This window comes from Salvelinus alpinus, chromosome 28 (assembly GCF_045679555.1).
Source record: "Salvelinus alpinus chromosome 28, SLU_Salpinus.1, whole genome shotgun sequence".
Classification (NCBI taxonomy): Eukaryota; Metazoa; Chordata; class Actinopteri; order Salmoniformes; family Salmonidae; genus Salvelinus; species Salvelinus alpinus.
Window position 1 is genome coordinate 34,969,756 of NC_092113.1, and position 14,735 is coordinate 34,984,490.

Sequence of the window (14,735 nt, forward strand, 5' to 3'; positions counted from 1 at the left end):
TGTAATGTACTTTATTTTATTCATTTTTTCTCTTTTTCTTCTTGTCTTTCAAAATAGCATCAGACCAAACACTAGTCACTCAGTTCCAGGTTGGAGAGGAGCATTCTGGATATGTACCTGCCGAAAATCCAAGTTTATCTAACTCCAAATCTATCCTTTGTAAAAAACATGTTGAAAAATGTGAGAGCTCACAAGCAGCTGTGCCTCTCTCTCTGAAGGTGTAGAGAGTCAGTGCAGGTGGTCAGTCCAGTTCAAGTGTTCAAGTGTTCAGCAGTCTGATGGCTTGTAGATAGAAACTCTCTCTGTTGGTATCAGACCTCATGCTCCGATACCATCTGCCCGGCAGTAAGGGAGTGAACAGCTATTAGCTGGGGTGTGTGTGGAGTCTTTGATGATGCTTCCTCAGGCAGCTTCTCGGAATCATCTCAGTCTTTAACAAGTGTAAGGCTAGCTGTCTGCTGCTGGCCACTAACTTCCATTGGGTGTTGGCTGTCCACTAACCACAGTAGGGGCTGTGTAACTCACACTTGTTGTGATGCTGGTTGGTCTGTACTAATCAATACAGGTTCTGGGCTTTCCATTGGCTGTTTGAGAGCTTTAGGCTTATAATAGACACAGTTGATTAAAGCTAGAGGAATTCTACAACATAGAAAGCCCTTTTAAAAGCAACTGGAAAGAATCCTAAAACAATAATCTATCAGTTCTCAACCAATTCCAATTGGTCCATGACAGCCATATTCTAATTGGTCCATGACAGCCATATTCTAATTGGTCCATGACAGCCATATTCTAATTGGTCCCTGAACGTGTCCAGACAAATGAAAAGAAAGTTACACACTCATCTCTCCATGATGTGGATTTATTTGTCCAAAGAGCCTTTATCAGGGTGTAGTGCTGAGCGATTACCCGAAATGTCGGTTATTTTGGGGGTTTTAAACAACTAATTGACCGACGGTTCAATTATCTGAATTCCATTTTGTTATGTTTTTTTTTCTGTGAGCTCAATGAGCACATTGCGCAGTTTCTCTAGAGATACACTACATGACCAAAAGTATGTGGACACCTGATCATTGAAAATCTAATTCCAAAATCATAGGCATTAATATGGAATTGGTCCCCCCTTTTCTGCTATAACAGCCTCCACTCTTCTGGGAAGGCTTTCCACTAGATGTTGGAACATTGCTGTGGAGACTTGCTTCCATTCAGCCACAAGAGCATTAGTGAGGTCGGGCACTGATGTTGGGCGATTAGGCCTGGCTCGCAGTTGCCGTTCCAATTCATCCCAAAGGTGTTCGATGGGGTTGAGGTCAGGGCTCTGTCCTGACCAGTCAAGTTCTTCCACACCAACCTCGTCAAACCATTTCTGTATGGACCTCGCTTTGTGCACGGGGGCATTGTCATGCTGAAACAGGAAAGGGCCTTCCCCAAACTGTTGCCACAAAGTTGGAAGCACAGAATTGTCTTGAATGTCATTGTATGCTGTAGCATTAAGATTTCCCTTAACTGGAACTAAGGGGCCCGAACCATGACAAACAGCCCCAGACCATTATTCCTCCTCCACAAACTTTACATTTGCCACTATGCATTGGGGCAGGTAGCATTTGTGGTTCTGCTCGGCCATGGAAACTCATTTCATGAAGCTCCAGATGAACAGTTCTTGTGCTGACGTTGCTTCCAGAGAAGTTGGGAACTCGGTAGTGAGTGTTGCAACCAAGGACAGACTATTTTTACGCACTACACGCTTCAGCACTCGGCAGTCCGTTCTGTGAGCTTGTGTGGCCTAATGTGATTTACTGACTTGTTGGAAAGGTGGCATCCTATGACGGTGAAAGTCACGGAGCTCTTCAGTAAGGCCAATCTACTGACAATGTTTGTGCTTAATTTTATACACCTGTCAGCAACGGGTGTGGCTGAAATAGCCAAATCCACTAATTTGAAGGGGTGTCCACATACTTTGGCATTTATAGTGTTAATCAGATCAAGCCTGAACTGTGCAATGTAGTAGGGAGTTGTAGTTTCCAACAGGCCAATATTCTATATAGTCTAGTGCAGAAAAAGTGGTAATTGACTACAATGACCATAATCCATTGCACACCTACTTGTCCGGTCTGTGTGTTTCTATAGACCTGCTACATTAGGTTAGTGTGGAGCAGACAGAGAGAAGAGACAGAAGAATGTGCGATGGAGAGGGATAGAGAGCAGTTGCTTCGCGAGGTATCTCTACCTGAAAATACATGATCTAAGTGATTGATAGTTGGTATTCAGCAGTTATAAAAGTATGCCTTATTTACTTTGAAGAACTACTAAAATTGTGATTTCGTCAGACAGCTCTATAAAGATGAGATGATGACTTGGAATGAAATAATAAAATAATTGAATAAAACATATGTAATATTGACAACTTAAATATTTTATTAAAGTAATGTGATTCCTTGGCAGTCACTACCATCATGGGACTTTTATGAATTGTTTTATTCTATGTCGTTACAGCATTCAACGCACATAATGCATAGTCTATTTAAAGTTTTTTTTTTTTAATATTGAAACCAAACCGACCTCAAAAAGCATTAATCGCTAAGCACTATCAGAGTGTCATCAGTCTCTCATCATCTGTCTGAAGTCCTTGGTCCTGGAGAACCTCGTGTCAGGTGAGTACCCAGTGTGGCATCAGGCCCTCGGTGACCAATCAACATATTCAACCCCATCCATCCCTCATCCATCCATTCTCCCTCATCCAGCCTCCATCCCTCCCAGAGTGTGTCTCTCACCATGTGTCTGAAGACCTTGGAGTCCTTGGTCCTGGAGAACCTTGTGTCGGGTACCCAGCGTGGCATCAGGCCCTCAGTGGAGTTGGCACGTGCCCGCTGCATCATGGCACTCTTAGCCATCGCTGCCTTCTCCTCTTTCTGCAGGGAGGGAACAGACCACACCAATGGACTTTAATCACACTGGACATCTGAATGTGTTATACAGTAATTGTTCAGTCAATTTTTTCTATACAGAAGAGTCAGAGAGAGATTTTGAAGAAAATACATTATTTTTGATAATACAATGAATTGAACTATCCAGCAGAAACACAAAAATGAGAAGATCAAAGAATAAATGGATAACTAAAGGCAATGAAGAGTTTCTGTGGTCTGAAAACTATAAAGTATACTTGCTCTTCTTCTTCTGTAGTTGAAAAACTATTTATTAAACTTGTTTAAATACACGACAGACCCTTTTCTGGCTGCACCCCAGCACCAGGAACGTCTCGATGTTGTTCTCCTTGAGATAGACGTTCCTGTCCCCTCCGAACCCCGGCTCCACCTCATAGTCCCCATTCAGGTACTGTAGGGTGGCCTTGGTGATGTGGATACGCCTGGTACCACACACAGGGACACATAGGGGTCACATTCACACACTATTATCAGAGCAGAGGTTTTCAAACCTCTCCTCTGGGACCCCCCGACATCGCACCATTTTGGTATAGCCCTTAATAACTAGCTAGTCTGAGTCACCTAATCAAGGGCTTGATAATTAGTTGACAAGCTGAATCAGGTGTGCTAGCTGTGGAATAGTTCAAATAAATGGAACGGCTGGGTGTCCCAGAGGAGAGGCTTGAAAACCAATGTATCAGAGAACATTTTCAATATCGGGGACTGCAAAGCCAGAAAGAGTTTAATCAATACCGACACGTTATTATGATGCCCCACATCTAGTTGCATTTATTGTGCTATTTGTTTTTAATTGTAATGTTCAGTGTGACTCTATAGGAGTTTCTCATGTTCAGTGTGACTCTATAGGAGTTTCTCATGTTCAGTGTGACTCTATAGGAGTTTCTCATGTTCAGTGTGACTCTATAGGAGTTTCTCATGTTCAGTGTGACTCTATAGGAGATTCTCATGTTCAGTGTGACTCTATAGGAGTTTCTCATGTTCAGTGTGACTCTATAGGAGTTTCTCGTGTTCAGTGTGACTCTATAGGAGTTTCTCATGTTCAGTGTGACTCTATAGGAGTTTCTCATGTTCAGTGTGACTCTATAGGAGTTTCTCATGTTCAGTGTGACTCTATAGGAGTTTCTCATGTTCAGTGTGACTCTATAGGAGTTTCTCATGTTCAGTGTGACTCTATAGGAGTTTCTCATGTTCAGTGTGACTCTATAGGAGTTTCTCATGTTCAGTGTGACTCTATAGGAGTTTCCCATGTTCAGTGTGACTCTATAGGAGTTTCTCATGTTCAGTGTGACTCTATAGGAGTTTCTCATGTTCAGTGTGACTCTATAGGAGTTTCTCATGTTCAGTGTGACTCTATAGGAGTTTCTCATGTTCAGTGTGACTCTATAGGAGTTTCTCATGTTCAGTGTGACTCTATAGGAGTTTCTCATGTTCAGTGTGACTCTATAGGAGTTTCTCATGTTCAGTGTGACTCTATAGGAGTTTCTCATGTTCAGTGTGACTCTATAGGAGTTTCCCATGTTCAGTGTGACTCTATAGGAGTTTCTCATGTTCAGTGTGACTCTATAGGAGTTTCTCATGTTCAGTGTGACTCTATAGGAGTTTCTCATGTTCAGTGTGACTCTATAGGAGTTTCTCATGTTCAGTGTGACTCTATAGGAGTTTCTCAGGGTGTTGTGGCGGGAGGGGCTTACCCTGCCGCGCCCCCTGCCTCCATTTGATTGGCTAGTGTGACGTCATTGGACCAGACGTCAAACTGCCACTTCCTGAGTCCCAGCACCCCACAGTGGACCCTGCCACTATGGATACCCACACGCATGTTCACGTTGACCCCTGTGACCTCTCTCACCAGCCTGCAAAGAGACACACACAGAGATAGACACACACACACAGAGACACACACACACACACACACACACACACACACACACACACACACACACACACACACACACACACACACACACACAGATAGACAAGCACATGCAGAGTTAGACACGCACACACACACACACACACACACACACACACACACACACACACACACACACACACACACACACACACACACACACACACACACACACACACACACACACACACACACACAGATAGATAGATAGACACACACACACACACACACACACACACACACACACACACACACACACACACACACACACACACATACACAGAGATAGACACACACACACACACACACACACACACACACACACACACACACACACACACACACACACACACACACACACACACACACACACACACACACACAGAGAGATAGACACACACACCAACAGAGATATACACACACACCAAAAACCACCTGTTACGACAGATTGTATGTTTCTTACTAATTCAAAGACATTCATCATTCATTTGTGTATGTATGTGTACCTGTCTGTGTGTTTGCCTGTCTGTCTGTGTGTGTGTGTGTGTGTGTGTGTGTGTGTGTGTGTGTGTGTGTGTGTGTGTGTGTGTGTGTGTGTGTGTGTGTGTGTGTGTGTGTGTGTGTGTGAGACTCACGAGATGGCCTCGATCATGTCTACTCCCATCTCCACACAGCAGTGGGCGTGGTCGGCCCGGGGCTCAGGCAGCCCCGACACACAGTAGTAGCAGTCCCCAAGGATCTTTATCCTCAGACAGTGGTTCTCCTGTAGTACACAGATACACACACAGTAGTAGCGGTCCCCAAGGATCTTTATCCTCAGACAGTTGTTCTCCTGTAGTACACAGACACACACACAGTAGTAGCAGTCCCCAAGGATCTTTATCCTCAGACAGTGGTTCTCCTGTAGTACACAGACACACACACAGTAGTAGCAGTCCCCAAGGATCTTTATCCTCAGACAGTGGTTCTCCTGTAGTACACAGACACACACACAGTCAGACATGCGCAACCGCACGGCGGACACACACTCACACATGGTACTATTGGTGAATAAACAGCATAAAAGTAGAAGATTGACGTATAACACTAAAATCTAACTAACTGCTTACCGAAGCTAGTTTGTCGAAGCGAGCAAAAAGTTCATTCAGTGTCATCACCAACTCTTGTGCTGTGCATTGTGATGCCAGGCTGGTGAATCCTTCGATGTCTGCAAACAGTATACTGTCGGAAGAAGAGGGAGAAAGACAACAAAGAGAATATGAGCGTAAGAGGAAGAGAATGAGAGAGCGAAAAAAAGAGAGGAAGTGAGTGAGGAAGAGACAGAGAGAGATCAATAACCCATAGTTAACATGGTCTAACGCCTCCCAGCCTGTCTGTTGAGAGAGAGAAGGAGAGAGAGACAGAGAGAGAGACAGAGATATATATAGAGAGAGAGACACAGAGACAGAGACAGAGAGAGAAATATAAATAAAGAGAGAAACAGAGAGAAGGAGAGAGAGACAGAGAGCGAGAGAGAGAGAAACAGAGATAGAGAGAGAGAGAGACAGAGACAGAGAGAAACAGAGATAGAGAGAGACACAGAGACAGAGACAGAGAAATAGAGATAAAGAGAGAAACAGAGAGAGATCAATAACCCATAATTAACATGGTCTAGCGCCTCCCAGCCTGTCTGTTGAGAGAGAGAAGGAGAGCGAGACAGAGAGAGAGACAGAGAGAGAGAGAAACAGAGATAGAGACAGAGAGAGATCAATAACCCATAATTAACATGGTCTAGTGCCTTCCAGCCTGTCTGTTGAGAGACGGAGAGAGAGACAGAGACAGAGAGAGAGACAGAGAGAGAGAGAAACAGAGAGAGAGACAGAGACAGAGAGAGAGAAACAGAGAGAGAGACAGAGACAGAGAGAGAGAAACAGAGAGAGAAACAGAGATAGAGACAGAGAGAGAGAGAGAGAGAGAGAGAGAGAGAGAGAGAGAGAGAGAGAGAGAGAGAGAGAGAGAGATCCTCAGACAGTGGTTCTCCTGTAGTACACAGACACACACACAGTAGTAGCAGATCTGGCTAAAAATACTTGAATCAGTCATAGAGCCCATTGCCCTTTATGGTTGTGAGGTCTGGGGTCCGCTCACCAACCAAGATTTCACAAAATGGGACAAACACCAAATTGAGACTCTGCATGCAGAATTCTGCAAAAATATCCTCCGTGTACAACGTAGAACACCAAATAATGCATGCAGAGCAGAATTAGGCCGATACCCACTAATTATCAAAATCCAGAAAAGAGCCGTTAAATTCTACAACCACCTAAAAGGAAGCGATTCCCAAACCTTCCATAACAAAGCCATCACCTACAGAGAGATGAACCTGGAGAAGAGTCCCCTAAGCAAGCTGGTCCTAGGGCTCTGTTCACAAACACAAACACACCCCACAGAGCCCCAGGACAACAGCACAATTAGACCCAACCAAATCATGAGAAAACAAAAAGATAATTACTTGACACATTGGAAAGAATTAACAAAAAAACAGAGCAAACTAGAATGCTATTTGGCCCTAAACAGAGAGTACACAGTGGCAGAATACCTGACCACTGTGACTGACCCAAACTTAAGGAAAGCTTTGACTATGTACAGACTCAGTGAGCATAGCCTTGCTATTGAGAAAGGCCGCCGTAGGCAGACATGGCTCTCAAGAGAAGACAGGCTATGTGCTCACTGCCCACAAAATGAGGTGGAAACTGAGCTGCACTTCCTAACCTCCTGCCCAATGTATGACCATATTAGAGAGACATATTTCCCTCAGATTACACAGATCCACAAAGAATTTGAAAACAAATCCAATTTTGATAAACTCCCATATCTACTGGGTGAAATTCCACAGTGTGCCATCACAGCAGCAAGATTTGTGACCTGTTGCCACAAGAAAAGGGCAACCAGTGAAGAACAAACACCATTGTAAATACAACCCATATTTATGCTTATTTATTTTAACTTGTGTGCTTTAACCATTTGTACATTGTTACAACACTGTATATATATAATATGACATTTGTAATGTCTTTCTTGTTTTGAAACTTCTGTATGTGTAATGTTTACTGTTAATTTGTATTGTTTATTTCACTTTTGTGTATTATCTACCTCACTTGCTTTGGCAATGTTAACACATGTTTCCCATGCCAATAAAGCCCCTTGAATTGAATTGAATTGAATTGAATTGAGAGAGAGAGAGAGAGAGAGAGAGAGAGAGAGAGAGAGAGAGAGAGAGAGAGAGAGAGAGAGAGAGACAGAGACAGAGACAGAGACAGAGACAGAGACAGAGACAGAGACAGAGACAGAGACTGACAGAGACAGAGAGACATTTATTCTGGTCTGCTTTCCGTCTGGGCCCATATAGGTCACCTCCCTCCTTCCTTCCTTCAGCAATCCCCCCCATCTCTCTCCAGTGAAGACGTCTCAGTATGGTTCTCATTTTCTAACTTGTGATAGTAATTAAAAGGAAGAGAAAAAACAACAACAGATGGCGCTGTTGCCCCCTTTTTCAATGACTCAATATTACAACCACTGACAGAATAAGATAGACGATCTCTGCGGAATTGTCAATGCAACACACCTTTATGGTGAGTGGATAGTTTAGACTAGCTCAGGTAGTCAAGATAGTTTAGACTAGCTCGGGTAGTCAAGATAGTAGTCTCAGGTAGTCAAGATAGTTTAGACTAGCTCAGGTAGTCAAGATAGTTTAGACTAGCTCAGGTAGTCAAGATAGTTTAGACTAGCTCAGGTAGTCAAGATAGTTTAGACTAGCTCAGGTAGTCAAGATAGTTTAGACTAGCTCAGGTAGTCAAGATAGTTTAGACTAGCTCAGGTAGTCAAGATAGTTTAGACTAGCTCAGGTAGTCAAGATAGTTTAGACTAGCTCAGGTAGTCAAGGTAGTTTAGACTAGCTCAGGTAGTCAAGATAGTTTAGACTAGCTCAGGTAGTCAAGATAGTAGTCTCAGGTAGTCAAGATAGTTTAGACTAGCTCAGGTAGTCAAGATAGTAGTCTCAGGTAGTCAAGATAGTTTAGACTAGCTCAGGTAGTCAAGATAGTTTAGACTAGCTCAGGTAGTCAAGATAGTAGTCTCAAGTAGTCAAGATAGTTTAGACTAGCTCAGGTAGTCAAGATAGTAGTCTCAGGTAGTCAAGATAGTTTAGACTAGCTCAGGTAGTCAAGATAGTTTAGACTAGCTCAGGTAGTCAAGATAGTTTAGACTAGCTCAGGTAGTCAAGATAGTTTAGACTAGCTCAGGTAGTCAAGATAGTTTAGACTAGCTCAGGTAGTCAAGATATTTTAGACTAGCTCAGGTAGTCAAGATAGTTTAGACTAGCTCAGGTAGTCAAGATAGTTTAGACTAGCTCAGGTAGTCAAGATAGTTTAGACTAGCTCAGGTAGTCAAGATAGTTTAGACTTGCTCAGGTAGTCAAGATAGTTTAGACTAGCTCAGGTAGTCAAGATAGTTTAGACTAGCTCAGGTAGTCAAGATAGTTTAGACTAGCTCAGGTAGTCAAGATAGTTTAGACTAGCTCAGGTAGTCAAGATAGTTTAGACTAGCTCAGGTAGTCCAGGGAAGCATGTGAAAATGTTACTGTCATTATCCTGAATTCCTCTCAAGGTTCATAGGAGGAAGAAGTCCCAGGGAGGGACATTGGATCCTCTCCTCTGCTGTTCTTTAAGAGGTATTGTTGGTGTGTGTCCATGGTTACCTGACGTTGTCATGTTTCTGGATGTAGATCTTGTGGAACATCATATCTTCCTTCTTGGCGTTGATTTCTGCCTTCATCTCCATGGCAACGTGCCTTGGAAGCACCGACAGCAGCAAGCGCTCCTGGAGAATGTGTATGATAGACAGAGGAAAAGGGGGAAGAGAGAGAGAAGCAGAAAGAGAGTGATAGATGGAGAGAAAGATGATGTGGAGTGAGCGAGAGAGGGAGAGAGAGGGAAGCAGAGCGAGAGAGGGAGAGAGAAGCAGAGCGAGAGAGGGAGAGAGGGGGAGAAGTAGAGAGAGTCAACAGCAACCTTGGGAAAATCCTCTGCATTATCATTAATAGCAGACTCGTACATTTCCTCAGTGAAAACAATATACTGAGCAAATGTCAAATTGGCTTTTTACCAAATTGTCGTACGACAGACCATGTATTCACCCTGCACACCCTAATTGACAAACAAACAAAACAAAACAAAGGCAAAGCCTTCTCATGCTGGAAAGTGGTGTTGGGGGAAAAACATACAACATTATAAAATCCATGTACACAAACAAGTGTACAGTTAAAATTGGCAAAAAACACACACATTTCTCCCCACAGGGCCATGGGGTGAGACAGGGATGCAGCTTAAGCCCCACCCTCTTCAACATATATATCAACAAATTGGCGAGGACACTAGAACAGTCTGCAGCACCCGGCCTCACCCTACTAGAATCTGAAGTCAAATGTCTACTGTTTGCTGATGATCTGGTGCTTCTGTCACCAAGGAGGGCCTTACAGCAGCACCTACACTACCGTTCAAACGTTTGGGGTCACTTAGAAATGTCCCTGTTTTTGAAAGAAAAGCACATTTTGTTGTCCATTAAAATAACAGAAATACAGAAATATAGTGTAGACATTGTTAATGTTGTAAAAGACTATTGTTGTTATAATGTTTCTGCCACCATATCTTACGGCAAAATAAAGCTTCTGGAAATCAGGACAGCGACCACTCACCTCGGATTAGACAAAGATTTTTTCCTCAAAAAGCAGGACACAAACATCCCCGTCATTGGCAAGAGAAAGAGACGCAGGTACAGAGGACACAGAGCGGGGTGCCTCGTAAGGATCCGCAGACGGCAAGTGGGAAAGCTGCCGTTACCGTCAATATTACTTGCCATCATGCAATCATTGGACAATAAATTAGACGAGGTACGATCACGAATATCCTACCAACGGGACATCAAAAACTGTAACATCTTATTATTCATGGAACTGTGGCTGAATGATGACATGGATATTCAGCTAGTGTCATATACGCTGCACCGGCTAGATAGAACAGCACACTCCGGAAAGACGAAGGGGGGGGCGGTCTGTGCATATTTGTAAACAACAGCTGGTGCACGAAATCTAAAATCTCTTGATTTTGCTCGCCTGAAGTAGAGTATCTTAGGATAAACTGTAGACCAAACTATTTGCAAAAATCCATACTTTTCGTGGCTGTTTATTTACCCCCACAAACGGATGCTGGCACTAAGACCGCACTCAGTCAGCTGTATAAGGAAATAAGCAAACAGGAAACTGCTCACCCAGAGGTGGTGCTCCTAGTGGCCGGGGACTTTAATGCAGGGAAATTTAAATCACTTTTACCTAATTTCTATCAACATGTTAAATGCGCAAACAGAGGGAAAAAAATCTAAATCACCTGTACTCCACACACAGAGACACATACAAAGCTCTCTCTCGCCCTCCATTTGGTAAATCCGACCACAATTCTATCCTCCTGATTCCTGCTTACAAGCAAAAATTAAAGCAGGAAGCACCAGTGACTCGGTCTATAAAAAAAGTGGTCAGATGAAGCAGATGCTAAACTACAGGACTGTTTTGCTAGCACAGACTGGAACATGTTCCGGGATTCCTCCGATGGCATTGAGGAGTACACCACATCAGTCACTGGCTTTATCAATAAGTGCATCGAGGACGTCGTCCCCCACAGTGACTGTACGTACAGTTGAAGTCAGAAGTTTACATACACTTAGGTTGGAGTCATTAAAACCCATGTTTAAACCACTCCACAAATTTCTTGTTAACAAACTATAGTTTTGGCAAGTCGGTTAGGACATCTACTTTGTGCTTGACACAAGTAATTTTTCCACCGATTGTTTACAGACAGATTATTTCACTTATAATTGTCACGACTTCCGCTGAAGTCGGCCCCTCTCCTTGTTCGGCGGTCGACGTCACCGGCATTCTAGCCACCGCCGATCCACTTTTCATTTTCCATCTGTTCTGTCTTTGTCTTATCACACCTGGCTTCACTTAATCAATTACTTGTTTATTATTTAACCCCCTGTTCTACATGTTGTATTTGTGAGTGATTGTTTGTTGTATTGTGGTCCGTATTGTGTGGCCGTGTATATTACGTGTTATGTTGGAAATTTTGAGTAAAGTATTTTATTACTCATATCTGCTGTCCTGCGCCTGACTCATCTCACCAGCTACACAGAGACGCCTTTACAATAATTCACCGTATCACAATTCCAGTGGGTCAGAAGTTTACATACACTAAGTTGACTGTGCCTTTAAACAGCTTGGAAAATTCCAGAAAATTATGTCATGGCTTTAGAAGCTTCTGATAGGCTAATTGACATAATTTGAGTCAATTGGAGGTGTACCTGTGGATGTATTTCAAGGCCAACCTTCAAACTCTTTGCTTGACATCATGGGAAAATCAAAAGAAATCAGCCAAGACCTCAGACAAAAAAATTGTAGACCTCCACAAGTCTGGTTCATCCTTGGGAGCAATTTCCAAATGTTTTGAAGGTACGTTTATTTGTACAAACAATAGTACGCAAGTATAAACACCATGGGACCACGCAGCCATCACACCGCTCAGGAAGGAGACGCGATGTCTCCTAGAGATGAACGTACATTGGTGCGAAAAGTGCAAATCAATCCCAAAACAACAGCAAAGGACCTTGTGAAGATGCTGGAGGAAACAGGTACAAAAGTATCTATATCAACAGTAAAACGAGTCCTGTAACAACATAACCTGAAAGGCCGCTCAGCAAGGAAGAAGCCACTGCTCTAATACTGCCATAAAAAAGCCAGACTACTGTTTGCAACTACACATGGGGACAAATATCATACTTTTTTGGAGAAATGTCCTCTGGTCTGATGAAACTAAAATAGAACTGTTTGGCCATAATGACCATCGTTATGTTTGGAGGAAAAAGGGGGATGCTTGCAAACCGAAGAACACCATCCCAACCGTGAAGCATGGGGGTGGCAGCATCATGTTGTGTGGGTGCTTTGCTGCAGGAGAGGCTGGGGCACTTCACAAAATAGATGGCATAATGAGGGAGGAAAATTATGTGGATATATTGAAGCAACATTTCAAGAAATCAGTCAGGGAGTTAAAGCTTGGTCGCAAATGGGTCTTCCAAATGGACAATGACACCAAGCATACTTCCAAAGTTCTGGCAAAATGGCTTAAGGACAACAAAGTCAAGGTATTGGAGTGGCCACCACCTCAATCCTATAGATAATTTGTGGGCAGAACTGAAAAAGTGTGAGTGAGCAAGGAGCCCTACAAACCTGAAGCAGTTACACCAGCTCTGTCAGGAGGAATGGGCCAAAATTCACCCAATTAATTGTGGGAAGCTTGTGGAAGGCTACCCGAAACGTTTTCCCCAAGTTAAACAATTTAAAGGCAACGCTACCAAATACTAATTGAGTGTATGTAAACTTCTGACCCACTGGGAATGTGATGAAAGAAATAAAAGCTGAAATAAATCATTCCCTCTACTATTATTCGGACATTTCACATTCTCAAAATAAAGTGGTGATCTTAACTGACCCGAGACAGGGAATTTTTACTAGGATTAAATGTCAGGAATTGTGAAAAACTGAGTTTAAATGTATTTGGTGAAGGTGCATGTAAACTTCCGACTTCAACTGTACATACCCCAACCAGAAGCCATGGATCACAGGCAACATTCTCACTGAGCTAAAGGGTAGAGCTGCCACTTTCAAGGTGCGGGACTCTAACCCGGAAGCTTATAACAAATCCTTGCAAACTATTACAGACTACAATGGAAAGCACAGCCGCGAACTGCCCAGTGACACTTCGAGGCAAGCAACACTGAGGCATACTTCGAGGCAAGCAACACTGAGGCATGCATGAGAGCATCAGCTGTTCCAGATGAGCGTGTGATAACGCTCTCCTTAGCTGATGTGAGTAAGACCTTTCAATAGATCAACATTCCCCAAGCCGCGGGGCCAGACGGATTACCAGGACGTGTGATCCGGGCATGTGCTGACCAACTGGCAGATGTCTTCACTGACATTTTCAACATGTCCCTGATTGAGTCTGTAATACCAACATGTTTCAAGCAGACCACCATAGTCCCTGTGCCCAAGAACACAAAGGCAACCTGCCTAAAGGACTACAGACACGTCCGTAGCCATGAAGTCCTTTGAAAGGCTGGTCAGGGCTCACATTAACACCATTATCCCAGAAACCCTAGACCCACTCCAATTTGCATACCGCCCAAACAGATCCACAGATGATGCAATCTCTAATGCACTCCACACTGCCCTTTCCCACCTGGACAAAAGGAACACCTACGTGAGAATGCTATTCATTGACTATAGCTCGGCGCTCAACACCATAGTAGCCTCAAAGCTCATCACTAAGCTAAGGATCCTGGGACTAAACATCTCCCTCTGCAACTGGATGCTGGACTTCCTGACGGGCCGCCCCCAGGCGATGAGGGTAGGTAGCAACACATCCGCCACGCTGATCCTCAACACTGGAGACCCTCAGGGGTGCGTGCTCAGTCCCGTCCTGTACTCCCTGTTCACCCACGACTGCGTGGCCTGGCACGACTCCAACACCATCATTAAGTTTGCAGATGACACAACAGGTGTAGTCCTGATTACTGACAACGATGAGACAGCCTACAAGGAGGAGGTCAGAGACCTGGCCGGGTGGTGCCAGAATAACAAACTATCCGTCAACTGAATCAGGACAAAGGAGATGATTGTGGACTACAGGAAAAGGAGGACAGAGCACGCCCCCATTCTCATCGACGGGTCTGCAGTGGAGCAGGTTGAGAGCTTCAAGTTCCTTGGTGTCCACATCACCAACAAACTAGAATGGTCCAAACAC

At 43.7% G+C, this 14,735-nt stretch overlaps 1 protein-coding gene across 2 annotated transcripts in view; it reads right to left on the bottom strand.

Annotated features, from left to right (window-relative positions):
* LOC139558027 (adenylate cyclase type 6-like) overlaps positions 1–14,735 on the bottom strand; it is a 121,924-nt gene that overhangs the window by 17,054 nt on the left and 90,135 nt on the right. For both annotated transcript variants that reach the window (XM_071373441.1, XM_071373442.1), the window contains 6 exons: positions 9,584–9,705; positions 5,958–6,069; positions 5,484–5,611; positions 4,631–4,789; positions 3,220–3,361; positions 2,769–2,906 (listed from right to left, as the gene is read on the bottom strand). In XM_071373441.1, coding sequence (XP_071229542.1) covers positions 2,769–2,906; positions 3,220–3,361; positions 4,631–4,789; positions 5,484–5,611; positions 5,958–6,069; positions 9,584–9,705 — 801 coding nt within the window. The remainder of the gene's footprint in view (positions 1–2,768; positions 2,907–3,219; positions 3,362–4,630; positions 4,790–5,483; positions 5,612–5,957; positions 6,070–9,583; positions 9,706–14,735) is intronic.